Source organism: Octodon degus, unplaced genomic scaffold (genome assembly GCF_000260255.1).
Source record: "Octodon degus isolate 3935 unplaced genomic scaffold, OctDeg1.0 scaffold00037, whole genome shotgun sequence".
NCBI classification, from domain to species: domain Eukaryota; kingdom Metazoa; phylum Chordata; class Mammalia; order Rodentia; family Octodontidae; genus Octodon; species Octodon degus.
The window spans coordinates 15,343,027-15,369,674 of record NW_004524613.1 but is presented as its reverse complement, the minus strand read 5'-3'; the positions used below and the strand labels follow the sequence as shown (position 1 = coordinate 15,369,674).

Genomic DNA, 26,648 nt, shown 5'->3' with positions numbered 1-26,648 from the left:
CACTATTGATTATCTCCCTAATTGTGTTGATATTAGAAAGCTTTTTTTACTCTTTTGGAAATCTGTCTTATTTCTGACTGCTTTTGATATCTATTTTGTTTTTGGTATTCTACAACTTCTTCGCCATACTGAATCTAGATGTGGATTTCTTTTATTTATCCTCTTCCAGTTTTCCTGTATCTATAGATTTTCATTGGTTCAGATAATTTTCTCAAGCATTATCTTCAAAAATCACTTGTCTTTCATTGAGACTCTAGACTTGTTCAATATTCTGTGCCTCTTGACATCTACATTTTTTCTAAATTCCTCTCTCTACTGTCTTTTAGGTCAGGGGTGGACAAGCTATTTTTTAAAAGGATTACATAGTAAATATTACACTTTGGAGGCCAAAAGACAAAATGCAAAGATATTTCATAGGTCCTTAGTTCATAAGAGAGAATACTCCTGTGCTATTTCCCTGGAATGGGCCCTACTAGCTGATACACACTTGGAGTTCAGTTGTTGATGGAACCTCAGGATGAAGTTAGTACCCTGGGGGGAGAGCCTAGTGGAGTGGGTGGATCTGGGTTTACCCTAGTACCAGCCCCTTGACTACTATCCTCTAGATAGCCTGGCATTAGTTGGAGTCTTGAATCAGGATTCTAACTCTCGATGCCCAGCAAGTGGTGCCAACATGTAAGTGGTAACTGCTGTGGGCCCTGGACAATGACATGACTTGCCCATTGGCTAGTAAAGCAGGCAAGGGGATAATGGAAGGGAACCCCAGATTGGTCTCTAGCTCTCAGTGATAGTCCTTTGGAGCAGTGTCTTAAAACTACAGAAATAGGTCAGGTGCTCAGGGTATAGCTGAGAGGTATAGCATGTGCTTAGCATAGGCAAGGCACTCAGTTTAATCCCTAGCTCCCCTCTCCAAAGCAAGTAGAAGGACCAGATCTGACCCACAAGCAACTACTTGCAGATATGTTATAAATCAGATTTATCTTCTAGTCCAGTAATTCTTAGCACGTGTATTCTATTTAGGTATTTTGTAGTGCTAGAGATTGAGCCCAGAGCCTTCACATAAGCTGCATCCCCAGCCATTTTCATTTTGAGATGTCTTGCTAAGTTGTCCAGGCTTGTCTTGAACTCATGATCCTCCTTCCTCAACCTCCAGAGTAGCTAGGTATATAGGCATATTCAAGCATGGCCAGCTAATTTTAATTTTTTTATTTAAATGTTTTATAATTATATACTGTATCTAATTTCTAGTATCTGAAGACCTCAGGGAATCTAAATCCTTTTTTTTTATTGGCTGTTACCAATGATAAGAAATGAATCATAGATCTGATACTGGTGAAGTGGCTGTTCTAGTATTGGCTTGCTCTGCACTGCGGCTGCATTCAGGCTTAGGGCACGTTAGACTGTATAGATCAGTGTGTCTGCAGGGTTCTTCGTCCACACCCACTGGTCAGAGGATCCCAGTCCCAGCATGGAGACCAGGCAGGTGTTTCACACCATATATTCAGGCCAAGTGATTGAGTTTTCATTCTTGTTTCTGTATCTTCTAATAAGGAATGTTGGAATTAATGAGAGACTAAACAAACAGGCAGCTTGGGAATGGTGGCAGGTTAGGGACAGTTTTGTGACTTTAAACTTAAAAACTGAGAGGTGGTATATGTCCAGCCATCATACGGAATCTGCTAGGAGGGCCCTGTTTTCCAACATCTTTTTGTATATTTTTCCTTTTTTTCTGTTTTAGGTCTACAAGGAAGTCTTCCCGAGGAGCAGTGAGAACCCAGCGTCGTCGACGTTCAAAGTCTCCTGTCCTTCATCCTCCAAAATTCATACATTGCAGTACCATAGCATCTCCTTCCAGCAGCCAACTCAAGCATAAAAGCCAGACTGACACACCTGATGGCAGCAGTGGGCTGGGAATTTCAACCCCCAAAGAGTTCAGTGTGGGAGAAAGCTGTACTTCTCTTGATGCTAATTATACAGGGGCAGTTGTTGAGCTTTTGAGAACTTCAGTTCCCAGGCTCCCATCGGAGATTAAGACCGACGACTCCTCTGGTGCTCCCCAAGTCTCTCAAGCAGCTCTCAAGGCCAATGATCTCTCTGACTTTCGATCTGTTTCCAAGTTAAACCAGGGCAAGCAGTGCGCCTGTGTAGGCAAGGAGTGCCAGTGTAAGAGATGGCATGACATGGAAGTGTATTCCTTTTCAGGCCTGCAGAATGTCCCTCCCCTGGTCCCAGAGCGAATTTCCACACTAGAGGACTACTCTCAGTCGCTACACACAAGAACTCTCTCTGGCTCCCCCCGCTCCTGTTCTGAGCAAGCTCGAGTCTATGTGGATGATGTGACCATTGAGGACCTATCAGGCTACATGGAGTATTACCTGTATATTCCCAAGAAAATGTCTCACATGGCAGAAATGATGTACACTTGATAGCCAGAAGCTCATTCGAGTGCTTCAAACCAATGAAGGGTTGTCAAAGAGATTTAGTGAATGGCAGACTTTGTGGCCACTTTGTGAGAAGACATCTCTTTCTGCTCACTGTGCTTGCAATAAAAACTTTTCTTGGCATCTTAATTAAATTCATTCTTTAAATTTACTTTCTGAGTTCTTTCATACCCAGGCAAGCAGATCAGAGAAAATGCCTCTTATCTGGAGTGTTCCTGGGGGATGAAGGAACTGTTGCTGGAGACCGGAAGCAGTGGGTTTATGGTGAAAAGCCTTTGTAAAGCAGCGGTTTTTCAGATCTGTTTAAGGCTTGGTAGCCAAGGAAAATCTAGTGTAATTTTATAACTGGATCAAACATTTGTCATGTTGTAGTTGCCAGCTCAGAATATTAGAAGTTGTAGAACTGATTTTGAGCCATCACTGATATAATGTGGGATTTGTGTCTTTAAGGTTTTTTATGTTGTCAAGTCAGAGATCTGAGATTTAGATTCAGTTTGAATAAATGAGCTGGCCTCCCTGTATTGTGTGAGTCACGAACCATCACTAAATAAACCCCTGCTGGTGCTACTCATCCTGAGACATGCTATGTGAAGTTTCTCAAAACTGCGTCAGTTGGAAGGAGGAAGTATAATATTTGAAATTATATGTATCTTGTTCCTTTCTGGCATTTTTATTTAAAGCCTATTTTTTTGTGATCACTTGTGTCAGTTTCAAATACTGTGGATGTTTATTAATATTCTTTGAGCTGCACAACCTTAGAAGAGAATATTTTGCATGCTGTATCCTAATGGTATTTCTAGTCAGCCCTAAGTTCCTTCCAAGGTTTTGTTTTTTTCTTTTTCTTTTTTTTTTTTAACTATGCTTGTTTCAGCTGGAGGATGAGTTCTTACCCTTAGCTTTTTTAGGTTCTTGCAACATGAATGATGTATGTGCCACATAATTTATATTTTAATTCATACCATCCTGAGCATACCCACAAAATTCAGTGAAAATATCTAGGTATGGTAACAGGATAGTGATAGAAAATTTGTTTTACTTAGATGAGAGAGCAAGCCTTTACTGTCTGCTGAAGCATCTCAGTGACTGCATAGCCATTCATGGCTGTGCGATCACAGGTGATTTATGCTTAGCACAGGTAGGAGGTGTGAAAGACCCTTGCTCGTTGCTTTTTTTTTTTTGTCTTTTTTGAGACATGGTTTCACTGTGCAGTTCAGGCTGTCCAGAAACTCACTTTGTAGCCCTGCTGACCTTAAGCTAGGGATCATACTGCCTCAGCCTCCTGAGTTTTGGGATTACAGATATGTGCCACCAGGTCCATCCCCTTGCTAGTTCTGGTATAGATTTAGTAGCATCTAAAGGCTGTGGAGAAAACAAGGGAGTAAAATGCCATCATGACCCTGACAGATTTTTTAATGGTAACAGAAGGTATACTACTGTGTATGTCAAAGGCAGCAACTACCAAAACTATCTTTCTCCTTTTCACTTGATAAATTCCGCTCTCCGAAAAGAATTTATGTGGATTATAGCTCAGTATTCATCAGATTAGAAATTAGAGCAAAGAAATTTACAAAACATAAGTGGTTATAAGTAACATGTTTTAAAATTAAAAATAACTTTTGTGAAACATTAAATGGAAAGAGTGCCATTGCTTTACATTTTTTGCAAGTTTCTGTGTTTGGTGTCATGGAAGAAATATACCTGTTCCAGCATCCACTCCAGGGGTGTCGCATCTCCAGCAGACTCCACTGTACACTTCAGAGAATGAACAGTGTCTTGGTGCCATGAAATTAGTTGAGCCTTGCAGATTCTTCAAAAGGCCTCAGGAATCCCAGGGGATCCTAGACCACCCTCAAATATCAGTCCATTTAAGCTGGTTGGAGAGGTACTGGCCCAGCCACACCTCCCCAGCTGGCATTCTGTTTGCACTTTTTTTTTACTGAGGAGTTGTAATTAAATAATGAGCTATTTGATTCAAATACAATTTAGATGCGTTCTGAAGTTGTCATGCCCTTCTTGTTTTTCAAGCTGGCTTAGTTATATATGTGGAAGAATGAAAAGAGGTGGTACTATCTTTTCATACAAAGTCTTTCGGGTGTAAGGATTGAAAAGATCAAAGTTCCAATGACCTAGTAACGTGTTGAAATCTAGGCTGAACGTTTAGGCACTCCAGATTTATGGGGGTACGTTGTAGGTTATTAATATTCCACTCAAATCTTTTATTGAAAGGTAAAAAGTGCTCTGACCAAACTGGACCAACTTTCATATTTATTTCATTTGAGCATTTTCATTTGTGGATGTCCTTTACTCGATGCATATTAGAAAATGGGTTCAGTTTGTGGTTGAGGGATTAAATGATACTCATGTTCTGTAGGATGGCGTCCTGATTTCTACCTGCCTTTAGTTCACTCTTCAGTGAGCATCACAGTCATCCAAATCTCAAGTGTGTGCGCTACACCGACACACTAGGTCCCAGGAACAGAAAAGCTGAACAACATTCCTGTCCTCAGTGGAGGCGAGTGGTGAGCGTACAGGTGGGAGGGAGGGAGGAAGCACTAGGAAATGGGTAGGGGGCTCAGCTTTCTATTTTATTTGAAGCTTCTGCCATCAGAAAAGCTGCTGTGTGAGAAGGTGGCTTCTGAGCAGAGACCTGGAGGAGAAGGAGTGAGTTACGTGGGCCTCTCTAGGAGAAGTGCAATTTCAGCAGAAGGAAACAATGTGATCAGAAGGATACTGGTGGGACCAGATGTGGAGGGCGTTGGGGGAGGGGGTGTTGAAGGCTTTGGCTCTTAGGAATGAAATCAAGTGCTAATTAGGGACTATGCACGCAAGGAAGAGACTTTTTTTTTTTTTTTTTTCTTAGAAAAGACCTTGCTATGAGACCAGATCTGGCCTTGAGCTCACTATGTAGCCAAGGCAGGCCTCAAACTTGTTTTCTTCTTGCATTCAGGCGACTGAGATCACAAGATGGGCCTTTCAAAGTAGCACAAGCTGCCATGTAGACTGAGGGGAGGCAGGTAGAGCCATCAGGAAACTGGCATTGGACCATTCAGTGGTTTTTGGTGGCTGGACAGGAGCTGCTATGTGGTTGGGAATTATTACCTGTGTGTGTGTGGAGGGCTGGATCAGCCCACCCTGGGGGCAGGCTGGCATGGCATGTGGTGCTGGGGATTGAACTGCGGTCCCTGCACACTTGCCTAAATTTGCCTAAGCAGGCACTTTAGACTGCCGAGCTATCTTACTGGCTCTGTTTTGAAGATACAGTTGAAGGGATTTACTGGTGGGCTGGATATAGGATATGAGAAGGGAATTAAAGGTGACCCCCAAATAGCTGGGCATGGTGGCACATACCTGTAATCCCAGCACCTGGGGGAACGAGGCAGGAGGATTGCTGGGAGTTCAAGGACAGCCTGGGGTATATAATGAGAAGGCCAGCCTGAACTAGACCCTGTCTTAAAAAAAAAAAAAAAAAAGCCCAAAGCTTTTAAGAAAATGGGAATCAGGGCAGATTTGAGAGGCTTATGGTATATGTAGAGCTGGTGAGTAAATGGTTGGATAGTAACAGACCAAGAAATACAGTTTGGGGACCGGGGAGATGGCTTAGTAGGATAAGCGCTTCCCTGGCAAGCACAAGGGCCTGAGTTTGATCCCCGGTTCTGCCCCCCCCCCGAAAAAAAAAATACAGTTTGAAGAGACCAATATAGGATCCCTCAGTATGCTGATGTTTTTTAAAGCTATGTTATGAAGGATCACCTAGGCGTGAAGGTCCGTAAGCCAGAGGAGGTGGGTGGTAACCTACAGCTGGAGTCCTGGCTACTCAGGGAGCTAAGGCAGGAGGACCACCTGAGCCCATGAGTTCAAGGCCAGCCTGGACAACATAGTAACAGCTGGTTTGAAAAAAGTCAGAGGACTAAGATCTGGCCGTTCCCAAGGTACAGAGTTAGGGACTGAGAAGGAACCAGTGAGGCAAGGCCAGAGCCACGGAAGGGTCCGTCCTAGAAATCAATCAAGAAAGCCTTTGGAGAAGGGAGTCCTTAGCTGCTCCTCCTGCTGCTGACAGATGCAGGCCCACTGTGTGCAGTCAGGGAAGCCGGTGTCCACCCGACACGGGGTGCTGTGTGTTCTTTGGGAAGAAGAAAATTCCTGCCCCAAGTGATTCAGGGTTGAGAGAATGCACCAGCCTGCGGGAAGGGCAGTGTATCCAGCCAGGAGACCTGTCTGCACGGGCTTCCTCATCCGGGCTTGGGGGCTCACTACTCCAGCAGACCGGGGCACTGTCCTCTTCTGTTGGGGTTTTATGTCCTTTCTGCTTGGGTTTTCTCAGGAAGCAGCCTGGCTTAAAATGTCGAGGAGTAAGAGCGGGAAGAAGTCAATACGTCTGACCAAAACAGAACCAGAGAGTGAAAAAACAGCCTGGGAAGAAGCGCGAGCATAGAAGCTACCTTTAAACGTTGTTTAAACTTCTTTCAAACCTTAGTAAATTCTATTTTAAGAACTATTTTTTTCTAAGGGCAATCTGTCGTAATGCACGTATGGCCACAAGAGGGCCCCCTTTCCCAGAAACACAAAATAAGTGATGATTCTGTCCACTGGGCAGGTAGGGCCGGGCCAAACTTGGCAATCTGAATTTTACCTAAACATTTACAAAAATAAATTGCTTGTGAGGGGCAGAACTTGGATTTGAACACATATCTAACTCCAAAACTACCTACCCTGATATAGCCTGCAGAAAGTAAATGAATGTATCACTCAGAAAACTTTCGTTATTTGAAACTTAAATAGTTTTTAACTAGGGACAAGATCTATGTGGGGAGCTTTTAGAAAGAATGCAGTTACCCGGGTCCTCTCCCAGGTCAGTCTGATCACATAGATCTGGAGCGGGGCTCTGGAGTGTGTTCAGGTTCCTGTATCCTCTGGATGCTTCTCCTCTACCCCACTGCAGGGACCCTCCACAGGGAGCCGCTGTGGCTGAATGGTCGCTACGATTCCTAGGCCAGAGCTGCTCCGGAGGCCATCCTTGGCCTTAGAACACCATCACAGGCTTAGCCTGGTGCTTAGTTGCAGTGGGCAGAGCACTAAGGAGATTCCCACTCCCTTCCCGTTGGGATGCTCTTCCATTTTTGCTTGAGGGCAAATCGCTGCTGCAAATCCTCAGGGAGCAGTGAGAATGCAGAACCCCTGGAGGCAGCTCTGAGGTGTCCTTTGAGGTAATTTTGGGGGCACAAGCTGGCCAAGGGGCAGGCTGCTGGGCGGGATGACTGTCTTTGTCCACTGTCGTTGGCTACAAGGGCGGCTGGGCTTTCCTGCAGGTGGTGGACCTAGAAGCGGCTTTTCAGAGGTGGGACTGCGTATGTGACAGAACCAAGTGGCAGGAACTGGTAATCAGTGGGGCAGAAAGGAGAGAACATTTTCTGCCCATTTTGGAGCTAAGAACAAAACTTCTGTTGAGACTTTATGTGGCCTCACTGCCATGGGGTTTAGAAATACATCACGTATGTTTTAAGTCAGATAATAGTCTGAATGGCTCTAATATCTAGTGGCTTTTTTTTTTTTTTTGGTGTGTGTGTGTGTGTGTGTGTGTGTGTGTGTGTGTGATTTCTACCCCAACCCATCTACTTGTCCTCTCTCTGTTCCTCTGTCTCTGTCTGTCTGTCTTTGTCTGTCTCTGTCTCTGTCTTTGTCTCTCTCTCTCCGTTTCTCTCTCTGTCTCTCTCTGTCTCTCTCTCTCTCTCTCTCTCTCTCTCTCTCTCTCTCTCTCTCTCTCTCTCTCTCTTTCTTTCTTTCTCACACACACATACACACACACCAGCTTCTTCCTAACCTTAGAGGCCCTCACCATCCCCAGAAGTACACTCTATTGTTACCCATGGGCTTGGCTGGAATTTACAATCATTAGCTCAAACACAGCTTTTGGTCATGGAGATTTATTTGTTCTTTCTACTGGAGTTTGGTGGGAACCTGAGCGCTGGGAATTCACCCAGGCCCTTAGCTCTTGACCCTGTCCCAAGAGCTCTCTGACGCCTGGCCTTGGGCTCTGAGGACACTAGAGCAAAGAGAGTTCAGAAGGAAGTTTTAACAGAAGTCATGAGCCTCAATCCTTGAGTAGTTCTTCATGGACCGCATTCCAACACAACCTGCAACCCTGTGTCTCAGAAGTAACACGGGGACAACCTTCAGGACAACATTTGCCCTTTGGGGAGCAAGGCAGCAGGCAGCCCATGCCTCTAGCCCTGAAATCTTCCTGGGTTCCCGAGTTTCTGTCTTCAGATTTGCTCTATCTTCCAGGCTCTGGCCAGAACCTCATCTCTCTACCTGAGTCTCCCTTTGCAATCAAAAGCAAATGGGCACCTGTGCCCATTCATTTCTCTTTAGGCCACCCGCTTCCTTGACGGATTTGGCAGTGATGCCAAGAGTCCCAAGGCCCCTTGGCGAGTGCAACGGGCAGGAACATCTGAGGTGTGCAGCCTGTGGGTGTATGCTGGGGGAGCTCAAGTGTCCAGGGGCACTGGACTTGGAGTGCCCTACCTCTCCCTGTCCACAGACCAGAGGACACTGAGAGCAGAAGGCAGCTCTGACCCATGGGAAGGGAAGATGTTGAGGTGGCCTGGGCTGCCCGTGCTTAGCTCTCGGCTTCCTTCCTCTGCCATCCAGCTCCTGCCTGGGTTTGCAGCCACGGCTCGCTTTGAAACACCCCTCCCTCCTGCTTTGAGGGAGGCTGGGCTGCGCAGGGGGTTATTTTGGGAGCAGCTTGTGAGATCCAATGGCCTTGTTAGGGCAACACTGACCTTTCTGTCCCAGGAGGAGGGCAGGGCTGGAGAAGGGGCGGGGCAGGCAGGGAGATCACAGACCGCACGCCCACCCTAGTGGAGGGAAGCGGGCCAGGGGCTGCCTTGGGGAATCCAGCCTGGGCTGGGGCTGCCACTGGGGAAACAGCTCCTCGTGGATACTGGGACCCGGCTGCCCAAAACTTTTCACTGGGCTTCTTAAAGGGATCACAGCATTTTCCCTCAGGCTCCGTGGAAGCCAGACTTGGGAAGCTAGGTGGGGACTTTTGAGCCTTGCCTGCCTGCTTCCTTCACCAGTGGCAGCCTTCCCTGGCACTAAGGGGGCCCCAGGCATGGCTCTCACCAGCGCCCCCAGCGCTGACCTGGCTCCTGCGCTCTTTCAGCCTCTGCTAGCCTCTTGCTTCCCTCCTCCAGGGGCACGGTGGTGAGTCTGGGGGCTTGGACCTGGGGGTGCCTGGACGGTGTCAGTTGTCCAGGACAAGCCCCTGCACCCAAGCTGGAGGCCGGGGAGGTTGTCGGGGGTGAGGATGAGATGAGCGGGGGCCGCTTTGACTTTGACGATGGCGGGGCATACTGTGGGGGCTGGGAGGGGGGCAAGGCCCATGGGCACGGGCTGTGCACTGGCCCCAAGGGCCAGGGTGAGTACTCGGGCTCCTGGAACTTTGGCTTTGAAGTGGCAGGTGTCTACACCTGGCCCAGCGGAAACACTTTTGAGGGATACTGGAGCCAGGGCAAACGGCATGGACTCGGCATAGAGACCAAGGGCCGCTGGCTTTACAAGGGGGAGTGGACACATGGCTTCAAGGGACGCTACGGAACCCGGCAGAGCTCCAGCAGTGGCGCCAAGTACGAGGGCACCTGGAACAATGGCCTGCAGGATGGCTACGGCACCGAGACCTATGCAGATGGAGGTGAGCCTGGCTTTGGGCCTGCAGGGCTGTGGGGGCCCACAGTGCAAGGAACAGTAGGCAGGGTGGGAAAGGCAGGGCCGCTGGCACAGAGCAGATAAGCTACGGTGTGATTTGCTGTGTGGCTTTGGGCAAGCTGTTCTACCTCTCTGAACATTCATTTACTTGATAATGAAGATAGGGCCAATAAAGGGCAGGAGTACCTAGTACAAGACTTGCCACATAAAATACACTCTGTACACACTCAGTGAAATGTAACTACTGCTGTCTGCATGCTCCGTGTGTAGACAGCTGTGGAATAGATTTGGTAGCTTGTATTGGCATGTTGGTGCAGGGGATCAAACCCAGGTTCTTACACTTGCCTAGGCAGGCACGTAGACTGCTGAGCTATCTCACCGGCCTGGTACTTCCTATTTGTCAGGCGCTATACGAGGAGTAACGCAGTCCCCGGCCTCAAAGAGCAGTGCATGGGCTTTATACACAAATATGTGCAGAGAGCCGCCCTAGGAAGAGCAGCTGGGTTTGGGGCGGGCGGGGAATAGTTTAAAGGAAGTGACACTTGCGTGAGATCTTGATGTGAATATGGGGCTGTGAGAGTGGGAGCCGGGGTCTGACTGTCCCGGCAGAAGGAAGAGTTTTTGCAGAGGCTTGGAAGCACAAGCAGAACCATAGAGTTTTCTATAGCAGAAGCCCTGGAAAGTGGCAGAGCAGTCGCTATCTCCTTACTGGTGTGACATGCGACAACGCACTTACTTCCCCAAGCCTCAGTATCCTCATCCATAGGATGGGGGGCTTTAGAGCATGAATGCTGCCCATGATGTACTCAAGAGAGGCAGCCACAGCATTATCTGTCCTCCAGACAGAAATGCAAGTTCAGGGGCCCCTTCCAGACTTTTCGGAATCAGAATTTCTGAGTGAGGGCCCAGAAAACTGATTGAACAAGCTTGTTGTGCAGATCTTAGCATGTTAAAGTTTTTAAAGTATTGCTATAACTTGGGACACTTTGGAGGCTGAGGCAGGACAATGACTTGGGTCTAGGAGCTTGAATCCCACATAGGCAACATAGAGGGAGACACTGTCAAAAAAAAAAAAAAAGTATATTTATCTTGTTTTATTTTGAGACAGCATTTCACTGTGTAGTTCAGGCTGGTCTCAAACTCACAGCAATCCTTGTGCCTCAGCCTCCCTAGTATTGGGATTATAGGCCTGTGCCACCATGCCTGGCAGAAAAGTATTAATTTAAATCAGGGGCTAGCAAACCATAGATCATGAGCTAAACTGACCTGCTGCCTGTTCCATAGCTTATGTGCTGAGAGTGGTTTTACATTTTTAATTTTTTGGAGGAAAAAAAAAAAGAAAGGCAAAGAAGAGCAAATTTTGGTGATATGTGAAAATTACATGGTAGAGCCAGGGACAGCTCAGTGGCACAGTGCCTGCCTGGCAAGCACAAAGTCCTGAGTTTGATTCCTGGCGCCAAAAAGAAAAAGAAAGAAAATTACATGGTAGTCCCCATGTGGTGTCCTCAGTTTGGCCTGTGGTCCTACAAAGCCTAACACAATATCTTCTCATTCTTCACAGAAGTGTTAGTTCTTGGGAAGCAGAGATAGGAGGGTCACAAGTTCTAGGCCAACCTGGGCTACATGGAGAGTTTGAGGCCCACCTGAGCTATACAGTGACAGCCTGTTTCAAAAAATTTAAAACAGAAATGTTGTTTCTGCTTTTAATGGTCATTAGATTCCTGCTGGCACAGAATAATTCTATGGAATCTTCCTAATGACCTGCATAACTCAAAACTTATACAATAATTTTATTGGGCAACAGAAGGCATATATAGAGCACTATTTTTGTTAGTGGCCCCCTTCTTTAGAATGTAAGATGTGGGCATTCTGGGAATGGCAGGAAAAAGCATCAGCAGTCCTCAGGCTATGAGGTTTGTTCAAGCCAAGGCCCTTTGGTACCTGTGAGCAGCCTTAGGTGAGGATGTGTTGGGAGCTGGGGAGGACTTGCCCTTCGGGGTGTTTAGATAGATGCTAATGGGTTGTGTCCCTGGAGTTTCACCCATGTGGCAGCTACTGAGCACTGGTTGGAGAGGGACAGTGCTAAGGCAAATCCTGGCTCCTTTGCTTGTCCGTTTGGTGACCTTGACCCTCCTGCTGACCCTCTCCCGTGTGGTGCAGCTCAGCTCACCAGGTGGTGATGCTGGCCAGGGTGCACTGGCCACACAGCAGAGCGAGGGCCTGTTTCTCTGGCAGTAGTACGGAGATGATCCTCAAGTACTTATGAGGTGTCGGTTCTGTATGCAACACAGTATGCAGTAGGCATGCCCAGCATTCCTTCCATTCTGCTTTCCCCTCATCCAGGGGTAAACCAAGACTCATTCATGTGAATCTGGGGACACTGGATGTCAGTCACAGTGATACATATGACTGGGCTGATGTGAGCATGGGAACCAATGGGGTGACCTCCCAAAAAGTCTAAGAGGAAGAAAACATGTTCATCCATCCATCCATCCATCCATCCATCCATCCATCCATCCATCCATCCATTCATGCAGCCAGTATGACTCAGCACCTACTCTATTGCAGGTACTGTTCTATAACAAGATCTAGGGACTGGAGCAGTGAGGATAATCTCCTGTTTAGTGGAAAAGACAGGAATAAACCAGAAAACATTCATATACAATCTGATAAAATGTATGGTGATCATTAAAATTGTTTTAAAATTTATTGTGGTAAAAGACACATCGTCATTGGTCCCCCTGAAAACACTCCACCTTACTTCTCATCCACTCACCCCATTGTTCTTGTCACTGTTTTTTCTTTGCATGGTACCAGGGATCAAACTTGGGACCTTGCATTTGCCAGGAAGGTGCTTATGCCCCAGAGCTATATGCCAAGCTCCATTCTTATCACTTTCCAAAGCAGTTATAGAAGTCCTTTCACAAGGGCTGGTGAGATAGCTCAGCAGACTAAGTGCCTGCTTAGACAAATGCTGAGGAGGCTGAAAACAGGAGAATCATTACAAGTCCAGGCTGTGTGGTGAGACCCTGTACAAATACATTAAAAAAAGAAGAAAAAAAAAAAAAAAAAAAAAAAAAAAAAAAAAAAAAAAAAAAAAAAAAGAAAAGAAAAGAAAAAGAAACAAACAAGAAATGAAGTCCTTTCACATGAGTGTCTTTACTTTCACTGTTGTGGCTGCTTTGCTGTCCAGGAATCAGTTCCAAAGGTTTACCATTTGTGGTCATTTTGGCTTCAGGAAAGAGCCAGAAATTACACAGTACCAGAGGGGGATGTACTGTAACATTTTCATGAGCCTGGCTTTCTCTTAGATGTCACTAAGCAGCAGCATTCACTATGTTTGTATCAAGCCGTGTAATGACACTTTTGAGGACTTCCAGAACTGCTTCAGAAAGTGACGAGAATGATGGAATCCGTGCGTTCAGGATGAGGAGTAGTATTTTGAGATGGGTTCATGCATTGTGTCTTTTACTGTAATACATGTAAAAAAAATTTAATCACTCACAATATATTCTATGCACTTTTTGTGTAAGTTCCAGAAGTTTCTAGCATTATAATGAAAAAGCACAGAGAGAGAGAGAGAGAGAGAGAGAGAGAGAGAGAGAGAGAGGAGTGTAGTGTTTTTAGATGAGGTGGTCTCAGCAAGATGGGGAAGACTAGAGAGGAAGGAAAGCTTTTCAGGCAGAAGAACAGAGATCCAGGCCCAGGCTTGGCTTACTTCAATATCGAGACCACCAGGATAGCAGGAACCCTGAGTAAGTGAGAGGTACAGACAGGCGGGCAAGTTGGAATTGTGGACAAGGGCCTAATCACCCCAGCTCTGCATGCCTGTCCCCCCCACCACACTGGGGATGAACTCAGGGTTTTGTACATGTTGGGCAAGTGCTCTACCACTGAGCTATACCCTCAACTCTTTTTACATTTTATTTTGAGACAGGATCTGGTAAATTTCCCAGGCTGGACTCAAACCTTCAGTCCTCTTGCCTCAGCTTCCCAAGTAACTGGGGTCAGAGGCAGTACTATGTCTGGCTCTCCAGGCCTTGGATTTGATCCCAGGTGTGCCAGGAGCTCTTGAGGCCAGGTAACTAGAAGAGTTGCTACCCTGGTTTATTAGAGACCCAGGCTCCACCCAAATGAGATGGCCCTGTATCTAGGGCCCCTGGAAACTCATAGATTCTCTCTCCCTGGCCACACATGAGGTGTAACTCTCTAAAATTAGATGTGGCCACTGCTTTGGAAAATCTCTTTAATCAATCTGTCATCAGTCCCAGAGGGTTTGTTAAGGATCTGCTATTTGCCCTATCTTGAGTAGCACCCAGGGAAATGTGAACAAATAAGATCCTGGGATTAGGAAAGGTTGGGAATTGGTCACACAGCTCTGTAATTTCTTTGAGTCTTGGTTTCCTCATCCATAAAATGGGCCTATCCTAACCTCTCATAAGCTCTCTCATAGGGTAAATGAACATGAGACAATAGCAATTGCTATTATCGCTATTACCTATGATGGATTCATTTAACGAATACATACTGCATAATTATTATCAAACCAGCACAATCTCACAGGGAATTGCATGCAGTGTGGCGCAGGGAGTCAGGTAGGGGCCTTAGTCCAAGAGACTAAGGAAGCACAAGGGAGTCTGTTAGATGCATTTGCTTCCCAAACATTGAGAAGCACTCTCTACTGCCCACCTGGCACTGCAGCCCAGCCTTACAGGTGGCGACCTGCTCCAAGTCAAGCAAAGCAGCAGGTGTCCCCCCAGCAGGTGCCCAACCAGGAGTGGGTGATGAAATCAACCTCGTGGGTCAGGACCTACCTTTTTCAAAATGGAAGGAAAGCAACAGAATAGCATAGAAATAGTGTGTTTTCAAAGAAAACAGGATAAAATATTGTTTCCTAAGACATTTATTCAGCTCTGTGTGTGTGTGTGTGTGTGTTTGAAAAATCTGTGTTTAAGTGTATTGTGATGTAAAACATATTTCTGACTATAAATCCTGGTCAGAATGTCTGAAAATTACTGTTCTCAAATGATTTCTTTTTTTTTTTTTAATTTTTATTTATTTATTTATTTATTTGAGAGAGAGAGAGAAAGAGAGAGTGGCCAGCTCAGCCCACCAGGGGGCAGGGCTGGCTGGCATGTGGTGCTGGGGGATTGAACCGCGGTCCCCGATGCTTTTGCTAAGCTTGTTCTAAGTAGGTGCTTTAGACCACTGAGCCATCTCTCCAGCCCTGTTCTCAAATGATTTCAAGCTGGGCAGGCTGGCACATACCTGTAAGCCCAGCACTTGGGAGGCTTAGGCAGAAGGATCATTGCAAATTTGAGATCAGCCGGGGCTACAAAGTGAGCTCAAGGCCAGCCTGACCTGCACAACGAGACCCTGTCTCAAAAAGACAAAACTAAGTAAAATGAAATAAAATAAAATGCCATGACTTTAGGGCCAGGTGCAGTACCTCATGGATAGATGTGAGTTCAAGGTCAGTCTGAAATACAAGGTGAGACCCTGCCTCAAGAAACGAAAAACAAAACAAAACAAAGGAAAACAAATAAATGAAATGCGAAGTGCCTTGACCTGGCACCTTGTTTGAAGCCCCTGCCATTTCCATCTCCCGCAGACCTTCCCTCTCCTCCAAGCCCTTGCTTGGGTTGGGTGTTAGACTCTTCAGCTTGGGCATGGGGAGGGGTAGTAGGATCAGGCACATGGGCTCTGGCCTCTCAACCCCTGCTTGGAGCCTCAGGCACCCTCTGCATCCTTTGGCCCCTGGTCCTCCCCTGGACATATAAAGCAAAGCTAAAAATAGCTACTGACCCAAAGCTCACACACACACACCCCGCTCTGCAGGAGCAAGGCACTACGTGGCTGCCAGGCTGTTTCCACCCCACAAGACTCAGGGGTTCCAGCCCTACACCGGCCACTGGTGATCCTTGTTTTCTGAGGTTCCTGATCCCGATCTCAGAGGCCCATACGTGCTCATGAGATGTGTGCTTATGTGCACAGGCTACCTGTGTTTTTTCTAAGAAGTATTTTCTCAGAGACGTTGGATCAGTAAACTCATGCGCAAGCAAATTTCAGCATCATTGATTAGCCCAATAATCAAAAGACTCAGAGGAAAATCTCCACAGATTGATTCTTGCCCCTAAAGTTAATAATAATAAAGTTAGCATTTTAAAAGTACTTACTATGTGCCAGTCACTGTTCTTGGTACTTTATATTGGTTGTATCATTTAAAGTTGTGCAACATTTTTATGGGGAAGTATCGTTGCTACCCCTGTTTTATAGATGAGGAAACTGAGATTGATCATATACATATTCTCATTCAAGTTAGTAAGAGGAAGAGATGGAACGAGCAATAATTAAATCTCTTATAAATAAGTGCTTTAATAAACAATATACAGTGATACAAAGTAGTCAGGATTGGCTACTCAGTTTGCAGGAACCAGTGCAAATGCAAGTGTGGGCTCATTCTTCAAAATCATTTAAGAATTCCAAGATGGTAGCTGGGAGGGGCAGTGCATGCCTGTAGCCCTAGCTCTCTGGGAGGCTGAGGCAGGAGGATCACATATTCAAGGCTAGCCTGGGCAGTATAGAGACTAAGTAATACCTGTCTCAAAATAAAAACAATAATAAAAAGAGGGGGTAGAGCTCTTTCTCAGTGCTAAGACCTCCGTTCTAATCCCCAGACCTGAAAAAATTGTCAAGCTGGTGACGGCAGAACGTTAAACTTAGCACCAGTTCCTCTGCACCTCTCCAGGTTAAACACCCGTGAGATTTACCTCCATGAAGGATTTTTTTTTTTTTTTTTTTTTTTTTTGTGGCTTCAGGGTGCCTTCAGGGCTGGTCTGGTTTGGCTTGAGGATCTGGGGATCAAACCACAGCATCCTGAACCTGACTGCTTTGTTTAAGCAGGCACTTAAACACCTGAGCTAGTGGGCAGGCCCCCTCCCTCCATGAGAGTAATGACGGCACTGACCTTTGCTGAGCCCTCACTAGGAGGCCCTCTGATGAGAACGCTGTGTGCTTTCTGTTACTTAGGCTTCTTAACACTTTCTTGTGGCCGGGCATTTGGAAGGCTAAGGATTGCCATGAGTTCAAGGCCAGCCTGGGCTACTTAGTGAGACTTAATCGCAAAAACAAAACAAAACACACATAAAAAACCTCTCTCATGTACTATACTATTGGCTTTCAAGCTTTTCTGATAGCAAACCCACTATAAAATAGGTATGTCATTGTCAAGTGTGGTGTTGCATGCCTGTCATCCCAGCACTGGGGGAGCTGAGGCAGGAGGGTCACTGTGAGTTCAAGGCCAGCCTGGACTACACACTGAGAAAGTGTATAAAGCTCTATGTGTATAAAGCTCTTGGAGCAGAGGCTGGCCTGTGGTCATGCTGTTATTATTCCCATCATATTGTGAAAAGATAAGGCCTCTACGTTTATCTCCGAGAACTGGGCCCAGTTTACTTCTCCTGCCAAAGCTAATGACTTAGGCTTGTTTCTAGCCAATGCACTCTGAACATGGGAGCTCAGTGACTGCCCTGTGACGGGGGACTGAGTAGCGTTTGTGTAACATTTTCTCAACCTGTGATACGTGTTCCTCACAAAGCTGAGCTCCAGGGATGCTAACTTCCATATTCATTAATTCATTGGCTCCCCCAAGGAATATCTTTTCCATTGATCTATTTATTTTCATACTAATATTTTACTGTCTTCACTATGGTGGCTTTACTGTAAGCCTTAAAATCAGATAGAGAAGATCTTCCAACTTTACTCTTCTCATTCTAGGTTCAATATTCTAGGTCATTCTACTTCCATATACTTTATAAAATCAGCTTGTCAGTTTCTTACCAAAACAAAAAACCTCTAGGGTTTTGTTTACAATAGCGTTAGATCTGTAGATCAGTTTGGGAGAATGGATATCTTAGTAGTAGCGAGTCTTTTTGATCCATGAACATGGTGTATAGATCCTGACTTATTTAGGTCTTTTTATATATATATATATTTTTTTTTAGGACAAGGTGTACAGGGTGTACAGCATCTCACTGTGTAGATTGGACTCCTAGTGATCCTCCTATTTACAGCCTCCCAAGTGCTGGGATTACAGGCATGCGCCACCACACCCAGTCTCAATCACCATCTCAGCATGCCCCAGGGGCAAGACCGGCACGGTAGTCCCGGGATCAAACTCCTGGACCTGTGTCTGCCTAAGCAGATGCTTTAATCCACTGAGCTATTTGGCCGGCCCTAGGTCTTCAATGTTACTCAACAGCACTTTGGAGTTTTCAATGACTCACATGACTTTTGCTAATTTTTTTTTTTATAATTTTGTAAATGACATTTCAGATTTCATTTTACTGATTGTTCATTGCTAGTTTATAGAAATACGATATTAATTTTGGATGATTTTAGCTTGCTCAATTAATTCTTTAGTTCTTGAGGGCATTTTTTTTTCTCAGCTTTTTTTTTTTTTTTTTTCAGAACTGGGGATTGAACTCAGACTCTTGTGCTTGCCAGGAAAGCACTTATTCTACTGAGCCATCTCCGCGGCCCCCCTCAGCTTTTAAAATGAATACCTTTCAATTTAAAAAATTTCTTTATCGCCATTAGAAATATAAAGAGTAGAGGTCCTAAGAGAATAAGATATTAAATGATGACACATAGTAGTTAAGTACTTAGGACGTTAGAGTAGCGAGATAGGGACACAAATCCCAGCTCTATCAACTTCTTTAATATGTGGACATGGGCAAACACTTTCTTTTTCCCACCAGGGGCATTAAAATCTCTTTCAAAACATTACTGAAACCATGAAAAGGGGATCATACCTATATGCATGCGGCATAATGCTTGGCACATAGAGAGTGACAAAATGTGCTTTATCCTTTCTGTATTTTCTTCATATTCCTAAAGGTAAATTAATTCAGAATAGACTGAACTAGTGCTGTCCTCGACTTTGGGATAATATTTAGGCCCAGAAATTACGTATTGACTCTGGAAAGGTTAATAAGCCATGATGTTGATTTGCTTAGTTCTCCTCGTGTTCTGCCAGCATAGGTGGAACCCAGGCCAGGCGTGATTCCATTTCGAATGTAGAATCAGCATAATTTAACCTCATCTTGAAAATCCTGTGTCCCAGTTCATGGCGAGGGATCAGCCTGACAGTGGGCCATGTTGCTGCCTCAGCAGCTTCTTGGCGTTATCTGGAAATGCCCGGGGAAGCAGAGCTGCCCCCAGCAAGACAGGAAAGCAGACACAGTTTTTCCTCTCTGTGGCCTTGTGTCCATGATTCTTGCTTCTGATTAAACAAATCTCTGGAGACACGTCCCATCCAAGGCAGGCCCTTTGGATTCGTGAAGTTTTCTTGTTTGCAGGACCTGCTAATTCCAGGCCCCCAGCAGCTGTTCTCTGAGCCAACCCTGGCCCGCCACACCCTGGGCAGGAATCTCTAGTCTCATTTTCTAAGGGTTCTAGCTGACAGGATGAGGCACCAAGGGGACATGCTTATTTCGTGTAATGGACCAGAGAGATGTCCTTGTTTCCCCCACCCCCCTTTTGAAGCTGGGACCCCAGAGAAGGTGGGCAATAAGGTCTGGTTCTCCTCCCTCCTGTGTGACTTCCACTCCCTATTTAAAGGGCAGTCCAGATGTGTGTCCAGCACAACCCATAGAACCATCCAGAGGCACCAGGGACAACTCCAGGGTGTCTTCTTGACAGTCATGTGAGCACCTTGTGCCTGGAGGCGTTCGAGCACTACTGTTCATGGTGTGGAGGGGGGACCACTTGCCCAGGCCTGAGGCAGATGCAGCCGGCAAGATACACTGTCCCACTGTCCCAGCATGCATTGCGCTCGCACCACTTACATTTTAATTAAGTTGGAATACTCAGTGCATACCTTCTTAGCCACACAGTCGAATTTGACATTTTCAGTGGCAGGACAAACAGACAGTGGACCATAAGAGAGGGACGTGACATCATCCACATACCATTCCTGTCAACAAGGGTGTATTCTATACAGCACTGTATAGGGCACAGTAAACTTTTGGTCTTTACCCTGAGAAAAATGGGGACCACACATGTGACAGAACTTGACTTGATTTAAAGGGATTTAAAGGGTTCCTTAGGCCACTCTATCTAAAAGAGACTGGGGCCAAGGTAGGGACTGTGTTAAGACCAGTTGTGAGTTTGCTGGAATAATTAATATAGGAGAGAGTTTGAGATGGTTGGCTTGGACCTTGGTCTTGTAGCTGTCAAGAGGGTAAGAAAGGCTATTTGAAGGAAGAACCTGGGAGGCTTTGCTGATAGACTGGAGAGAGGGGAAGTGTGTCAGGGGTGGTCCTGGGTTTTGATGTGAGCTGTGGAAGAATGTCGATGCGGTAAGCTGAGGTGGATGAGAGTTTGAGGAAGGAAGCCGGCTCTCCACTCTAGGATACCACATTGACACATGTCTGTTGAACAGGCTTGTGGACCTAAATGTACATAGGTGGGAGAGCCTCTTCCAAACCCAGACCCTCTCCTCTTTAGTCCTTTTGCCCACACACACCCAGTGGGTTTTGGCTTCTAAGGCCCTCAAAGTTGCTGGCAGCCCTCGGGGTGCTGTGCTTACCCAGGCCCTGGCAATGGGGCTTCTCCTCAGGCCTCAGCCTCAGCTGTCAGCACCTGGGCGATGTCACCCAGTTAATCCACAGCTTCTTGTGTGAACTGTGGAGTGTCATCCGGGGCAGCAGACTCTGGATGGGGGGGGGGGGGGTGGAGCCCGCAGGTTAAGAGGACTTGTCATCTGCCCGCTGCAACCTGACCCTGCTCCCAAGAGCTGTCAGAAATGCCGCCAGCTCCTCCACTTTGGGCTGTCTCTCGGTGATCCCAGGAAACCAGAGACTTACGGAGCTTTGACAGACAGCAACATTTGGAAGCCATGGGAAGGGACTTTGGTGCCAGCCTCACAGGCAAGCCAGAGAGCAAGACCCTGGGATTGTAATAGGAAAACAGTGCAGTCCAAATGCTCACCAAAGGGACTATTAAATTAATTTATGAGAGCATGCAGTGAAGTACACTAGAGATAGGCCTACCTACTCGCATTAGAGAAAGGAACCTAAGATGCTTTACATGAACAAAAGCCATTTGGCAAGTAGGTCTTGCGGGTCTACTGTGTGCCAGTTCTCAGAGATGGAGTGATGGTAGAGAGATAAACAGCAAACCTCTGAGTCCACCAGTGAAACGTGCACATTTGTGAGTAGAGAAAGATCCTGGGAGGACCTGAGTTGTTGACAGCGGTCACTCCTGGGGAGATGGTGCAAAGGTCCTTTTTGTATATTCCTATCTGTTTGATGTATTTTTTGCAACGAGCGGATTTTTTTTTGTCCCGCTGTCCCAGCATGCATTGCGCTCACACCACTTACATTTTAATTAAGTTGGAATACTCAGTGCATACCTTCTTAGCCACACAGTCAAATTTGACATTTTCAGTGGCAGAACAAACAGACAGTGGACCATAAGAGAGGGACGTGACATCATCCACATACCATTCCTGCCAAGAAGGGTGTAATTTAAAAAAGTTCTCCCTTTCCAATTCACAAGTCATATTTATTTATTTATCTGTCTAGTTTTTGAGACGGGGTCTCACTATATAGTTCAGTATGGCCTTGAACTCGCTGCATAGCCCTGGCTGTCCTCAAACTAGCCAAGCTTCACGCCTCCATCTCCCAAATGCTGGGATCATAGGTGTGCATTACCATACCCGGTGCAAACAATATATGTAAACCTGATAAGAACCCTTAAAAGTGCAAAAGGAATTGGAGGATGTTTCCCAGAATGGAGGCTCAGAAGCCCAAATGGCCCCCCTTTGTTCCTTCCCTTTCTGAATACTTCTCCAGTCCCTCCTGAGCTGCTGCCTTCAGTGTAACCCCGGGCAGGTCTCCAAGCCTCAGCTTCTCAGCTGCGTGGTAAGAGGACTGGACTACACTCTTGAAGGTGAACTGACTTTTTCTCACCTGCGACACTAACTCTCTGGCTGTGGATACCTAGAGACATGGTGAGAGGTGGTGTTAGGAGTTAGCATTATGACCAACTAGCAATGTCTGTCATGGACACAGGATGGGGAAGGGGTGGTCCATACTGCACATTACTTGTCCCCTTGGGCCAGATGGTCTCCAAGCACCACACTAGCTACATTTTCACGTCTGTAGTCCAGGTTGTTGCCATCTGTGTTTCCTATCTGCAGACACTAGGAACGTGACTAATATGGGACAAGACAACCTCTCCTGGCTCATAAAAGTCCACTGTTATATTGTTAGGAAATTTTCGAATTAACCTACTCAACCCTTAGCAACTTGACCAGACAAAGTGGGAATATTCACGTGGTAGAATTTGGGTAATTCTACAGACCAAGGTTTGTATTACCTGAAGAGCTAGTTTGCCAGTATACCACCATGTATTGTGCTAATATGAAAAGGCCTTCCTACTGAATTTATGGTGACCATCCTTCTTGGTTTATTTGGAACTGTCCCTGGTGTTAGCACTGAAAGTTCCATATCTTGGGAAACCCCTTAGCTTCAGGCACACTTGGAGAGCGGTCAGCCTACAATGCTTTCCTGTAGATTGAAGGAAGCCAACTTCTGCAGAGAGCTGAAGACCTCTGCTAGGTGACCCCCGTCAGGCTCACAGAAGCCCTGCAAAGGGGTCTTGCTGTGCTCACTTTATTGTGAGGAGATGAACTCAGAGAACTCGTCTAAGGCCATGTGCCCCTTAATTCGTTTGACAGCATCTCTTGAGTGCTGTCTCCATGCTGGTCATTGTGTTGAGTGGGGGGCATGATGTGGGGGGCGAGGCTGACTCCTTACAGCAGAGATCTGCTATAATAAGTTACTTAGTTACAAAGTGGGACAAGTCTTATTCATGAACTGGTAACAGGAGAGCCTGGCCTGGACTTCCTTGAGGAAGTGATGTTGAGATCTGAAGGATGACTGTGGCCTCACTGAGTGGCAGGAGAGACCACACGGTGGTGGGCAGAAGGAACAGTGAGTGTGAAGGTTTGACAGTGGGAATGGAGGGTTTTGTTTTTTTTTTTTTTTTTTTTTTTTTTTTTTTTTTTTTTTTTTTTTTTTTTTGGTATTTAGTACAGGGTCTATATATAGGGTCTCATTACATAGATCTGATTCGTAGTGATCCTCCTGTTTTCAGCCTCCCAAGCGCTAGGATTACAGGCGCGCACCACCATGCCCAGTCTCAATCACTGTCTCAGCACACCCCGGGGACGGGGCCAGCATGGCATGCCGGGGATCAGACCCTAACTGCTGTGCTCTGCCTAAGCAGGCACTTTAGTTCACTGAGCTATCTGGCCGGTCCTTAGGAATGGAGCCTTTTGAGTTCCAGAAACAGCAGGAATCCAGAGAGAGAGAGAGAGAGAGAGAGAGAGAGAGAGAGAGAGAGAGAGAGAGAGAGAGAGAGAGTTCTTGGTTACCCCCCTCAGGACCCTTTCCTTTTTTCCTTAACTGCCAAGAGTGTGAGTTGCCAATAGCTCTGTGCCGGGCATTGCCCTCTGTCGGTGGGAGCTAGCTCATCCACAGCGAGCACCGAGATGCAGAGACCTGCCTCTGGGCTGTGATGTCAGATGACTCTGAGGGACTATACCAACTCCAGAGATTCCATGGAAGCAGCTGAGGCCTCTGTTGATGCTATCCAATGTCTTTCACTGCCAAATCCTACCTCCTTCCTCACAGGTACTCCTGGGAGTTCTCTGCCAAATTCCCTGCATGAATTCTCAATCCAACTCTGCACTCTTTATCTACTTTAGGGAAGTAGATAAACTAAAGAGATATTCTGTGAATCTCCTCGTTTCCAAAGCCCATACAATTTTCATTATTTTTGCTTCCCTCAATAATATCTCTACCTGCTGCTCTGACATGGTGGGTTCATAGTCTGTATCAAGGTGGGTTACAGTGAAGACTAGATTAGTCCTCTCTGCTTGGGACAGGAATGGCAAATGTTTTAGCGCTTTCAGTGATAATGGCTTGCATGCCATAGGTTTGCCACCAGCAGCCTAGGAGCATCTGTATGATATCACTGGTATGGAACTGTGTATTCACCACAGTATGCATGGCTCTTTGACTTGGACTGACCTTGGTGTACTTTGGTCAAGAGCACTGACCTGTGGACTCTCTGGTGCTCTCTTTGTCCTGCTTCCTCTTGAAGCCTGATGAACTTGGTTGGTAATGCCTCCTTAGGCTTGTCCCAGAGTCTTGTGCTGACCTCTGGGACTACAGAGGAGGACTCGAGGAATGATCAGGATGTTAGACAGAATGGGGAAGAAACAAACAAAGGAGGAAGAAAGAAGTGACTCAGGCAATGAGAGTATGGAGAAGGGCAAGTGGAGCTCTGAGGTCACAGCATGGACACTGGGCTTTAGAGGATGAGGCTGGCAAGGCGAGTTAGGACAGATTGTGGAGGGACTGGGCCATTTGGTAAGCACATTCAGAGTCCCTGGGGACCCCTGGGAAGGTACTCTTCCTAGTTCCTTTCTCTCTGTCTCTGCTCAGTTCCCCAGACAGTGACAGTCTAACCTGAGTTTCCTAGAAATAGAAAGTGTCACTGGCTGGATCAGGTGATCTTCTCCGTGACAGTTCTGTAGCAGGAGATGGCACACGGGTCTTTTTCCTTTCTCAGAGTAGTTTCTAGATCTCTTTAGCCTCCCTTGGGTTTCTGAAATGGCTGCATTCTCTTCACAGCTAAAGTGTGAGCCGGAACTTCCAGATCTTTAATTTGGCAGGGATTATCCTCAAATGATTAGAGGGGCAGACATTTGTCAGGACCCTTGGATGCGACTGCCAACAACTGTCACATTGTGTCGTCATGAACAAGGCCTTTAAGTGCTTATTTCCAGTTTTTCCAACTGTAAAATTACAACTATGATACTAGTATCTGGTAAGATTGGGGTTTTTTTCTTTGCTTTCAATCTGTGAGTGACTGAAAATCCCACCTCCAAATGACTTAAACCAGCACTCTCCCATATAAGTATAATGTGAGCTGTGTATATCCTTAAAATTTTTTAATGATTAAAAAATCATTAAAAATGTGCTTTAGCAGACAAATTTTAAAAGGCAAAAATCAATTTTAATAATATATTTTATTTAACCCATTATCCACAATATTATCATTTCTGTGTGTAATCAATATGTAATTCTTGAGATATTAAGCCAATTATTTTACAGTCTACCATCCGGGAGCATCCCGTGTGAAAGGCATCCACTAAGGGGTGTTATAGCAGGGATGTAGTGTGCTGGTTAACTGGAGGTCAGAAGAGAGGTTTTCTGCTCCTGACCAGGCTGCCTAGTGGAATCACCTGAGGTGCCTGTGTTCGTCAGCTGCGCTCCTCTCCCCTCCCTTCCTGCCTCTGGTGCTGTGGATAGAATCCCGAGCCTCACACATGCTAGGCAAGCACTCTAACCCTAAGCCACATACCCAGCCTTATAGCCAACTTGTTATCATTAGAATGAAATACCTGAAGCAGGCTGCTTAGGAAGAAAACAGTTTTTACTTGTTTGTTTGTTTAGCTCACAGTTTGGGGGGTTCAAAGTCCAAGGTTGGGCAGCACCGCTGATCTGGCTTCTGGTGAGGGCCATACAGTGTGGCAGGAGTGTGTGTGTGTGTGTGTGTGTGTGTGTGTGTGTGGAAGAGCTCACTGAGGCTAGAGAGAGAGGCTGGAGCCCAAGAGTCCTTTCCAAGGGCATACCCCCAGTGACTTAAGGACTTCTCACTTGGTCCGATCACCCCAAGATTACTCCATTTCCCAAAAGCACCACTGTGTAGACTATGGCTTGAATCCCTTGGGTGCCCCAAATCCTAGTCAAACTATATCAGTGCTTTATAAGTATCAGCACCCATTCCAATCAAATCTTAATCTCTGACCAGGAAGGTAGCTCCTGGCTTACAGACGCAACTTCCAGAAATTATCTGCAGTGCGTGTTAGGGACATGGAGGCAGGTGAACAGACCAGAACATGTTCTTCCTCCCAGGACAAAGCTGAGTCTTCTTCCCTAGCAGACAGAGTACTACTAGCAAAACCTAGAGATTCCAAGCGTGCTTTCTAACGAGCAGCCACACCACGGATGAAAATTAAAGCTGGTCTCCTTGGGTCCCTCTGAGTTCTCTCTGTCCTTCCTGGCTCTTTTTGATCTTTACAGTTAATCCTCTCTGGACCAGCTTTTCTGAGCAAAGACTGACCTGCCAAAAAGCTAGCCGTATGGGCCTGGGGGTGTAGCTCAGCGGTAGAACACTTGTCTAGCAGGGGCAAGGCCCTGGGTTCCATCCCCAGCACAAAAATAAAATGAAATAAATTTTAAAAAGCAGCTAGTTTTGCTGGTGAAGCTTAAAACGGGATTGTCACTGCAAGTCCAAACTGTGTAGTGAGACCCTGTACCAAATACATTAAAGAAAAAATAAAAGCCATTAGTCTTCTAGTCTCTCTCTCTCTCTCTCTCTCTCTCTCTCTCTCTCTCTCTCTCTCTCTCTCTCTCTCTC

General features: G+C 46.1%; 2 protein-coding genes across 5 annotated transcripts in view; both read left to right on the top strand.

The window, feature by feature from the left end:
• Oser1 (oxidative stress responsive serine rich 1) overlaps positions 1-3,621 on the top strand; it is a 90,181-nt gene extending 86,560 nt beyond the window's left edge. For 3 of the 4 annotated variants that reach the window (XM_023714864.1, XM_023714863.1, XM_023714865.1), the window contains one exon: positions 1,739-3,621. In XM_023714864.1, coding sequence (XP_023570632.1) covers positions 1,739-2,426 — 688 coding nt within the window. In that variant the 3' untranslated portion in view covers positions 2,427-3,621. The remainder of the gene's footprint in view (positions 1-1,738) is intronic. The other variant, XM_004630922.3, reaches the window with a different exon arrangement.
• Positions 3,622-9,034: 5,413 nt separating this feature from the next.
• The window catches only part of Jph2 (junctophilin 2), a 74,304-nt gene continuing 56,690 nt past the window's right edge, over positions 9,035-26,648 (top strand). The window contains exon 1 of the mRNA XM_023714789.1: positions 9,035-10,134. Within this exon, the coding sequence (XP_023570557.1) occupies positions 9,756-10,134 (379 nt within the window). The 5' untranslated portion in view covers positions 9,035-9,755. The remainder of the gene's footprint in view (positions 10,135-26,648) is intronic.